The 11,533-nt window shown below is 38.7% G+C and overlaps 1 protein-coding gene across 2 annotated transcripts in view; it reads right to left on the bottom strand.

Annotated features, from left to right (window-relative positions):
• Positions 1–3,120: 3,120 nt before the first annotated feature.
• Positions 3,121–11,533, bottom strand: part of TMEM161B (transmembrane protein 161B) — a 52,182-nt gene continuing 43,769 nt past the window's right edge. For both annotated transcript variants that reach the window (XM_065661986.1, XM_065661987.1), the window contains one exon: positions 3,121–11,237. In XM_065661986.1, the coding sequence (XP_065518058.1) occupies positions 10,960–11,237 (278 nt within the window). In that variant the 3' untranslated portion in view covers positions 3,121–10,959. The remainder of the gene's footprint in view (positions 11,238–11,533) is intronic.

Below are 11,533 nucleotides of genomic sequence, written 5' to 3'. Positions count from 1 at the left end.
GGCTTCACACTGTGCCCCATCCATCCATAAAAATGAACATTTCAAGAAATCACACAAGCTCTACACTCCTTAAAAACCTGCTTTCAGATTTGACTGGTGGTAAGAACATGAGCAGGGATATCCAGAATTACCGGCAGGAGGCTGTGAATCACCCAGAACAAGTATAACACATTAATTTCTATTTTTAATGTAGGTTTAGGGGAAAAAAAACATTCCTCCTAAAGAGTAACCTCCCAGTCTCTGCTGCATCCCTTTTGCAGTCCACCAGAATAGCCTATTAATCAGGCAAACAACAACTGTGTTCTATCTTCTTCGAAAATTCTTAATAAAATGTGAACAAAAACAGCAAGATCTTCATTATTTTCTCAGCCTTATCTAGACCAGCTATTGTAGGACAGGTACCAGGTCCTTGTCCTCTTGGCTGGAGAGCACTTCCAGACCTTCCTCTACCATGGAACATACTCTGCCAAAGTCAACGTTTCAAAAAGCTGGATAGTCCGTATTACACTAAACCACACATGCTTGCACTTGTCAACAGAGGTCAGCTTTGCTCGTTTTCCTCACTTGAAGACCTTAAAGTGTGAACCTGATGGGTTTGAAAACAAGACTTCATATAACCCCTGAAATCAAAGGCTCACTTACCATTCCAGAAGAAAGCCGAGGCTTTCACAGCAGAGCACGTGAATGTGAAGAGCTGGAAGAGTGGAGCACACACACCTTTGTGGCAATCAGACCTGTGGCTAGCAAAGGGATGGATTCCAGGCTACTACTTGTCTGAGCTTTACAGCACTGACACTTAGGGCTGGAGAGGGTCCAGAGAAGGGCCACAGTGATGATTCAAGGACTGGGAAGCCACATGAGGAAAGGCTGAGAGAGCTGGGTCCGTTCAGTCTGATTAGAAGAAGGCTCAGGGGAGATCTTATCACCATCTTCCAGTATTTAAAGGGTGGCTACAAAGAAGGAGACTCCTTTTTTACAAGGAATCACATGGAAAAGACAAGAGGTAACGGGTAAGTTCCAGCTGGGTAGACTTCAATTGGAAACATGAGGGAAATTTTTTCCGAGTCAGAAAAATCAGCCATTGGGATAATCCCCCCATGGAAGAGGTGGGTTCCCCAATATTGGACACTGTTAAGATCTGGCTGGACAGAGTGCAGGAACATCTAGCCTAGGTCATGCTTTGCCTACAAAGGTTGGACGAGATGACCCTTGAGGTCCCTTCCAGCCTGGAATTCTAGGATTCACAGGTAGAAAAGAAGCTGTAGAGGCAAAAGCCCAAGCAATCTGGTTGTGCTCAGCATGGCTCCAGCAGAATGCTTTGAAAGTTAAACATAAGCCGTGTAGGGCACAGAAACCTAGCCTAGAAAAAAAAATCTTGGGAAGCAGAGACACTGTGTTATCATCCACTGATTAATTAACTTGGAAGTAGCAAAGTAGCATCACCACTTATCTGAAGTAGAAGGATGGACTAAAAAACAGGCCAAACAACAACTCTCCTGCAAAGTCTGGGGGATTGTAGGGTCTCAAGGTTCAGGTTGCATGGAGAAAGCAAAAGGCTCAGATGCTTCTGAGATAGATTTCCCACCATCGTGCCTTATCTTCCTTCTAACCATGATGTTAAAGTCACCCTATTAGCCAAGGTAGGTTTGACCACTTTCAGGCCTTTTGATCAAAGTTCTACAGCCTCATATACTTTCAAATCCCCACCCCCAAAAAACAAGACAAGGCCAGGTTGGACAGGGCTTGGAGCAACCTGGTCTAGTGGAAGGTGTCCCTGCCTGTGGTATGGGGTCGGTCCCTTCCAAAACCAACCAGCCTGGGATTCTATGATTCCTAGGGACTGTGGGGTACTTTTCCTCTCAGCAATAGGACTGTACATTGTAATTGAAGGCTCTTTGGTACCACTTTGGTTGTAGGTTGAAGGACGCTGTTTTCCTCAAGGATTTTTTTATCACTGCAGCACTATCTGAGCATTTTTAGCATCATTCGTCTGTATGTATTGCACACATGGAAAGAAAATCAGCACATAACCAAATCTGATATTCCCAAAATCAAACTAAAAAAAAAAAAAACCCAAAGGTCACAAGATGTCATTAAGTATTTTTCTTCTCAGTGCTGTCAGGATTGCTCTTAGGACAGACCATGTGTTTTCAAACAAACACATTTCTTTTTTTAAGACGGCAAATACAACCCCCTTTTAAGTGGTTTCCCATCAGGAAGGGTGACAGTCAAGAAAGCTCATAAATTCTGCAAGTGTCCTGGGAAACTCAGCATTTCCTCCATGCACGACGTTGCACAGCCAGTCTTTTTCCCATGAAGGTAAATTGTTCCCAAATTTTGATTCTGAAATTCACAGAAATTAAACATTTTTATCAAACCTCTAAGTGGTTCTTTGCGGGTAAACTGCTTATTTATACAAATAGACATTGTCTGTATATATACTAGAAAAATACTCTGCAGCACCCCAAACAAGGAGGGGATAAATGGTATTGCCAATTATTTCTAAAAAGAAAAATCATTTAGGCTGGCACAGAAACTGAAAAGTAGTCTGGTTATCACACATTCCTTGGGAAACCTGGATATTTCAAACAAGTTGATAACAAATGGGATATATCACACAAAATACAGAAAACAAAAATCACACTGATAGACAATAAACATTTATTTATCTTTGGCTTTAGAAATCGTATTTTGGATATGGGAAATACTATATAAAATAATGGAAGATTGTTTCAGGTTTTTTTAAACCTAAATAAAAACAGTCTATCATTTTACACTGCACAAATGCAAGGCATGCAGAGTACATGTTGGGACACTGAAGTACTATGAGCTTCCCCGCAGTAGATATCAAATGTCTGACACAGATCAACACTTCACAAAGGTAAGCAAGTTGGTGGGGCAGTTGATATACAGCAGATATCACAGTTTCTCTTCCATTTGCTGTGGTATTACCATTAGCAACTAGTAGATATAAATTTAATTTTAGCAATATGTACATTATAAAAACAATATTAAATTATAGCATTTCGACAGAATGAATAGGGGATATTATAATCTTGTTTCACTGTGCAAAATTTACTGACGTTAGAGGGATTTAAGTGTTTAGATGACAAACTCATTATTTTCACATTAATAAAATGCTGCCTGACACATGGTAACATTAAGCAGGACAGAATCAGCTTCTTAAATGCTCTACAGTAAAACAGACAATAAAATTTCTTACAAATAGTGTAAGGAAATGTTTAGTAAGCTTACTGGAGCAAGTTTTCCCCAAACTGCATACTACATACAGTACGGATTGCTACAGCCATTTTTTAGAGCTGAAAGCTCAAAGTGCTTTTATAAGCCTCCCTCAGAGGAAGGCTTCCTTTGGTAGATTTGGACCAGCAACACCATCTCCACTTACAAGCACTTCATGTTTAGGATGCATAATTAACTCAGGGGTAGGCACCTGCTGTTTCCTCAGTTTTAATTTCCCTGCTGAACCAGACCAGGCAGGCTCCACCTCCAGCTCTTGCTGCCCTCGGAAGTAGCTGAAGGGTAAGGAAGGATGGTTTCAATGTTCAATGCCCCAGCAGTGGGTGCTGGGTACAAGGCGTTAACCTGTGCCTTTTCCCTTGAAGCCTCTTTGCTCGGTGACAGCCAGCAGTGTTACAATCCAGATCTTCTGTCCTCTTTGTACCCCAAATCCATACACATGCAGTGAACTTCAGTGCATTTGAGCTCAAGCAGAACCACTTACCTGGCTGAAGTCACCCATGTGACTGCACAACTGGGGTACAACTGACACCCAGCGTGTCACTACAAAACCTTGTTAAGTAACAGTCATCCCTTCGAGAACTGTTTAAGTCCTCTCTCTCGGACATAAAAGCAAGCCTGGCGCACCTCTCCTGTGAAGAGAGGGTAAGAGTCGGGCTTGTTCAGCCTGGAGAAGAGAAGGCTCCAGCGGAACCTTATAACAGTCTTCTAACACCTAAAGGGGCCAACAAGAAATCTGGAGAGAAGCTTCTCACAAGGGCCTGTAGGGACAGGACAAGTGGGAATGGCTTTAACCTGACAGAGGGGAGACTGAGATGAGATCTTAGGAAGCTCTTCCCTGTGAGGGTGGTGAGGCACTGGCTGTGGCTCACAGCCACAGAAGCTGTGGCTGCCCCATTCCTGGCAGTGTTAAAAGCCAGACTGGACGGGGCTTGGAGCAACCTGGTCTAGTGGAAGGTGTCCCTGCCTGTGGCAGGCGGTTGGAACTGGATGAGCTTTAAGCTCCCTTCCAACCCAAACTACTCCATGATTCTATGGTTCTATGAAAACTGAGTGCACAGGTCACAGTGGGGTGTTATATGCCAGTTAGGAGGTTGGCAAGCTGTTACATTATTATCACAGTAACGGGAATGGAAAAGATTTCTTCAAAATCTTACTTGCCTCCAATGTGTAACAACCCATGAACACACACGGGCATTCTAATGCCAAAACTAGTAAGTTTATAGCAAATCCCATATTAAGGGCTAGCAGGCCTTGTATTTTCTTTCCAAAAGTTAATACTCTATTATGTAGCAAAACAACCACAAATGTATACACAAGAAAATTAAAGCATGTGTTCTAGAGATCACCCACATTTAGGCACTTTAGTCTACAGTGTATAAAAAGAATGCAACATTACTGTAGGTTGTTTATTATTGGTAGTAGTTGTACCTAAGTATTATCCACGCCGACTAAGGAAAAGCAATCCCAAACACTAACCAACAAATGCTCACAAAGCCCCAACCCAGAACAGAGTATATCCCCAGCATCTCCAACAAGTGCTGCGTTTTCCTGTTCGCATATCCCGATTAACCTTTAAAGCATAAAGCAAATAGAACGATTTGTTTTGAATCAGCCACAGGTAACACAGCACCAGTCAGGGACACGTCAATACAATGCAACAACCATCTGACACCATCTTCGCTGTGAAGCATGACGTTCTTAATACTTGTAAAGCTGTAACTACAAAAAATCATATTTTAACAGTAATTTAGAAATAAGAGGAAGATGGAATTTACATAAATAGCATCAGAGTCTTTCTCATTTGGCAAATACTGAATAAAGGGAGGGAAGTCTTTTCTTCTTAGGTTTGTTCAAGAGCAGAATGCATAATGCGCTATTCACTTAAAAAGACAAGAAAAAGAGACTATTAACAGAACAGCAACACTGAATTTATGTGTGTTCCCAGCAACAAAGAAACATAAAGTAAAATATTTACAGCTTGGAGGATGTTCCCTGTGCAATTTGCAACCAGTCTACCTTATGAGAAATTTTAGGCTTAAATTATTTAATAGCATCTCTACATTAACATTTGCTCACGTAAGTGGGAAGACCAAAACATACAGATTCCTGTGACTGCTATTACACAGTATTTATGTATTCCTCCTAGAAGACCTTACATAGTGAAACATGCAAAATTGTTACAAGGGGGCAAAGGAATGACTGAAGAGAGGAAAAATAAACTGTGGGCACATCATGACATGGGTATGAACTGTATTTATGAAATAAAACTTTTGTGGCGCTTTAATTTGTTCCAGGTTATTATAAAAAAATACTATAAATCCCCATTCTTGAAGCTTAGAACATATACAGGAAGCAGATTTACAGTGAACAGAGGGAAAGAGAACAAGGTTCACCTGAAGCACAGATATTTTAAGCCAGGCTTTAAAAAATTCTTAGCAACATTATAAAATAGAAATGGCCTGCTACCGAGGAGGTCTGTAAAAAGCTACTCTCAAAACTCTACTGAGGGGTGTGTTTGCTTTATAAACAGCAGAGTCATACACATAAGCATGTTGTTGAGAGAAATGCTGTGAATCCAAATGAAAATTTGTGACTGATGTGTCATGTATGGAAAAAGTTTCACATATGGAAAAAGTTTGGTATTTACAGGTGGATTTCACCCTGCAATAAAAAACTGCATACTTGTTAATACTTCAGTCTGGACATCAAGTTTTACAATCAAAATTTAGTGTAAAAGTATTTGACATCTGGTTGCAGGCACTGACATTAATTAAAAAAAAAAAAATGATCCATGGTATCAGGATTAAACATAATTTCTATTAAAAAAAAAATCACTGAAATCAAAGTTATAAAAAATACATATATACTGGCAGGCAAAACAATGTCCAGTGCAGCATTACTCTCCTGGCAGTCCACAGTGAAAGACTGGAAAAAGTGCAGCATATAGAGATGTCAGTAAATCAGCCCTGAAATAACATCTTGGCCTCATGATCTCACCCCCAGAAGAGGAAGACCTTTCAGCGCGGTGCTAGAAGGAGATGAGACATGCCATCTATATCAGTGCACACACTGCCAAAGCCAAAAAACATGACAGACCTTCCTAAAGAAGAAATTGCACAAAAGTCACTCCGAAGCACAGGCTGAGTGCTTTACATCAGTTTGCCTAACTAGATCAGACATCTGGCTCCAACATTTGTTGCCTAGATGCTCTTTAGAGTAATTATTAGTGAGGTCAAAATATTGCTCTTAATTTACCATTTGGGATTTAGGCTGCAGATGCCGAAAATAACAGTCTTACGTGCTCATAATGGTAAACATTCACATTTAAAATTTTATTTCGGATATAAGTGATCTGCTGTTGCCTTCCTCTCTTTCTATTGTGATTGAGCAAGATCCCAAGACTTCTCCAAGACAACACACAATTTTCTTTGACCTCATTTTCATTGAACACTTCCATTTTCTCTGTGCACTTAATTCTTCAGTCTGAACTAAAACTTTCTGGTAACTGTAGTGACAAAATTAACTGTGGGGTTAAGTCTGGGGGTTTGTGGCAAACAAATAAATGTGCAAACTGAGCTGTGTGACAAAGTGTGGAGCTTTTTAAAACTGTTCAAAATCTTCTCTGGAAAAACAAGCTAATGCTCAAAAGGGCTTTGAGAATAAAGAAGCATAAGACCTTTTGCCTTGTAGAGCCTTCCAACAGCTTTTAAGATTAGATGCTTTCAATTTTCTCTGTGGTACATCCAAGACCTCAATTACCACAATTACTGTGACAAAGTACAAAACTTTTCATTATTCCTTTTAAGTCAGTTGACATTTCTGTACTTTCCAACTGTTTTACAGACTGAGGTTATGCTACCCAATTGTGCTGTTGATGTATCCTGGTGGCTTTTTTGTTTGTAGGTGTGTTTGGCTTTACAACCCACATAAGCACACATCTCTATTCATACATCTCACAGTACTTGTGACTCAAAGGAGAACTGCTACAGGAATGACTTTTCTAAAGCACATCCTTCTGTGCAAAGATGTTCTTTTGCATCAGTGCTACTTGTTTATTCCCCATCATTTTATCACTTGATTGTTATGCAAAAGGAGTCTGGAAGAACTAAAAACTGTGCAGCTAAAAATACCTCAAAACCCAGCAAATCCTGCAGCTTAAGAAAGTACCAAAACAGGACAAGCACTGCCTAAGAACACTGCCTGCAAAGTGGAAGAAAAGGCTTGTTATGATCTATTCTCCTCTTCTTAATCAACTCCTCTAAGTTCAGAAACAGCCCAAGTGTTATGTTTGGGCTTCCCTGAACCTGCTGGAAGACATGGATTTAACACTACTTTAAATATTTTGTCTAAAGGGACTACCATAATAACAGTGCAGTGTTTAAACAATCATTAATAAGTTTGTTCATATTTCAGCTGAAATTTGAAGTTATTTAAATGAATTAAAGGAACTAATCCTTCAAAAACAGATTCATTAAACCAAATACATTAATTTAAACCAAAACAATAGAAAGCAAAATATGACCATGAACTAATTTAGCCCAATCAGTTTTCTGTAAGGAATGCAAGGAAAAAGCTGTGGACAGGAAAAAGAAATAAAACTAACAGTCACATTACTGGAGTGAGAGAGCAAGATCAGAATTAAGGATGAAATAAGGAAAGAAAGAAATGCTGATTCTCTGTCAAAGGCACCTTTCCTTCTAAAATGTCTCTGAAATTAATTAGGTAGTGGGAAAAAGCAAGACTAAATGTTTAAGAATACTGAAATAAAGCTACTAAGATTTCAGTAATGTTTAACCTGGTTTACCATTTCTGCAAGATGATTCCTCCTCCCGGGTGCTGATAAAGTTACCCATGAAGAAATAATAGCATTTCCTTGCTGCTGTTTTGAAGGAACTTACGAAGAAAAGAGCAGATGCTGCTTTGAAGCTTACATGGAAGTCAGGACTATCAGGGTTGCTATTTTATTAAACAGTCACTTTTGAGCATGTCATGTAGTTGTAGGAAGCACAGCTCACAATCACTGCAACATGCTCCCTCTCGTTTCACTGTCACCTCACATTTCAAAGGCATTTTTTGCTATATTTTAGTTTTTAATAAGCTCCTAGACTCATGTAAGGATTAAATGGATCCAAAGAAAGACCATCTCCCACTCAGATCAGACTGCCAACCAAGTCAGCCATTCTGTTCTGCTGAACAATGAAACAGCAAGCACTCATCTCAAACTTACAACATCCAGGTGCCTATTTTTTACTGTGATCAGTGTGACACCCAAAGAGTAAGACAGCATGAACTCTTACCAAAAGCTCTGTGAAGCTCAGCTATGCACATGATTTTTGCTGAGTGCAACATAACTACAGCTCAGTTTTACTTATGAGCTTCCAAAATACCCACACCAACAGAAACTTTGTTACTTAACATTGATGTCTTCTCCAGTATCCGAAGTTTACTCCCATCCTTCAGTTGCAACAACGGGTTAAATCTTCTCTATAGTAAGCTTCATCAGCCAAGTTCACTGTCAGAATCAAACTGCCCTATACCGCTTTATTTTCCTGAATAAAACATTAACATTGGATACCTAACTATAACTTAAAAGCTGACCTTATTAACTATGTTAGTAATGATACATCTCGAACTAATAGAAAGTGTGTCCAGTGTTGCTGGAGCTGTCATCATATGTCATTCTGTTCATCTGAAAGACATTTCCTAGGCATGTTCTGAGGTCTGAATCTATGAAGTCAAGTATTTCTCTTTAGGCCAATTCACACAGTTAAGCCTTTGTCCCTGTTAATTATGAAAAGTTGATGTGGGGGAAAAAAAAACGAAAAAACAACCAACCAAAGATTGCTGCACCAGTAGCATTTAAATACTACACTACAATGAAATCAGTAGACTCATGCAAGGTGTTCTCAGACATCCCCAACGCATGCGACAGGTACTAGCTGGTGTACGAAACTCTTTCCCTAGTATCAGTAAATGCAATTTAATAAACTAATAAAGAACTTAAAAGGCATTCAACATAGGAAGACTATCTCTCACCAGCTTAAATTGTTGATTTTCCATTTCATTTAGTTTGTTTTCCCATATGGTAGGTTTGCTACATATTAAATAGTTAAGCTTTTCCATTTATAAATGCTTGTTGTATGCCAAAGCCGTATGCAAATTCAGGAGAGAAAGAACGATAACATCAAAACAGCTAGATTAGTTAAAAATACCACTGACCTCTGCAAAGTATAATATTAACTTTTTTAGAAAGTTACTGCATATAAATCCCCACTCCTCTTTTGCAGTTACACAAAACATCTGAAAAATTGTCATTCTACTTTTTTTTTTTTTTTGCAATGGTTTTATACTTGGAATCTATCCCTCCAGTTAAGCAAAGCTTGTAAAGTTAATGCTTTGCTCCTCTGTCCTATAGCTGTTTTATTAAACAGAAAATCTATTTCTGAAGAGATACTGGTTGTTACTATACGGCCAAGTTAACACAGATTAGAGTGGCCAAAGATGATGATCTGAGAGCAGAAATTTCAATATTAAGAGTTTAAGTAGATCTTTTCTTCCCAAAGAGCCTAAGTTCTTTAGTATAGCTAAGTACCTTTGAAAAGGCACCAAAAACAGATAGCCCTTTCAACTGAACTTTCACCAAAAAAAAATTTTTCATTTTTCACTTTTCGCTTTAAAAGGGATCTTGAGATTACTGGATACACATACATCCCTCTCCCATGGCCCTGTAAGACACATTCAGGAATTTAAAATAAAGATTCCGTATTTTATAACTTCATATATATTATATAATATATAATATATATTTATATGTACACTGCACAGATACATACACTCTCCATCAGCAGGATTAAACTATTTTGTTTCGAAATGTTTGATTGGTGTCACTACTCTTCTATTGTTTCGTGAATTCAATGGAATTTATCTATTACCTGGAAAGAAATTTAAAAGATCCAAATGGAATCTGTGGATCAATACTAGCACCGATACAGATGGCCATTACTTTAAAATGACTGCAGGGACTGAAATAACATGTTTTTTATAACTCTTCTCTTACTGCACAAGCATTCCTGCAAAGTATTTAGGCAGCAACACCTGTCAGGCCCATACATCTATTCCTGTTAAATTTAAATTTTATACAACTTTCCTTACTGTAATATACAGTATCTCTTTTGTTCTGTTGGATTTTTTCATTTTTCACAGAGAAAAGTGATCAACAGCTATCCAACAGAATTATTTATTATTTTTTTTTTAATCCCCAATCTCCTTCCATTGTATGGCTCAGTTTCAAGATTTAATTGATAGGCAGCCACCAACACTATAACCAGTACCCTTCTGACACAGTTCAGTCACTGACTGTTGATGCTTAGAACACAAAGTTTTGAGGCTGGCTTGCTGTTTATGGAAACCAAGACATCCAGAGGTCATATCTTTTTGTCACCATCTGCCAAACAATAACGTCACTGAGTCCCGATACTATAATTCAACTAGTTACCTACCATTTGGGTAACAAAAAATAACAAACCCAGTTGCAATTTTAAACATTATATGAATATTCACCCTGAGAACACAGAGGAAGTGTTTAAAAAAAATTCTGATATGTTTTCTCTTCATTTATAGTTCTTTTCACCTCTTCTTGGGCACCTGGGTTTGTATTTAGTATTTGACTTCATATATATGCTTTCTCGGTTGACTTGCTCAGGCGACAGTCAGGTACTGGTGATAGAAAAGCCCAAAAAGGCTTGTAGAAAAGAGGCAAGCAGCAATCCACCAGGTGAGGAAAGACAGGAGTCCCCGGAACAGGAGAGGAGTGAAAATATTCTTTAGGCTTCCCAAAGCCATTGTTATTTGTACTACAGTTACTTTCATCTTTCCATCAGCAGATGGAGACTCAGAATAAACTGAACTGGGAGGCAGACTGTTTTCTACTGGAGTGTCAGAATTCAGTTCTGGGTAGATGCCCCAAGAATAATTACCTGTTAAAAAGAAACAACATATTTTTGCAGATTTAAATTCAAGTTCTATTATTTCTATCACTTTATAGATCATCTTATGTATATTTTTCACACACACAAAACCAGAAGTTTTTATAACTTGGTAAATACTAACTGTATGTCATCCTGATCATACCGGTGAGCTATTAGGATTCATCTTACCTTTTGACAACCCTACATCCAGATGTGAAGATGTGACATAGTTGCCTTGGGACCCCTGGCAGTGTTGGGTATGATTCATCTTACCAGATATAGATGTCTACTCCAGAATGGGATGA

This window comes from Lathamus discolor, chromosome Z (assembly GCF_037157495.1).
Source record: "Lathamus discolor isolate bLatDis1 chromosome Z, bLatDis1.hap1, whole genome shotgun sequence".
NCBI lineage: Eukaryota > Metazoa > Chordata > Aves > Psittaciformes > Psittacidae > Lathamus > Lathamus discolor.
Note: the sequence above shows the minus strand (reverse complement) of the source record. Positions and strands in the feature narration are given on the sequence as shown.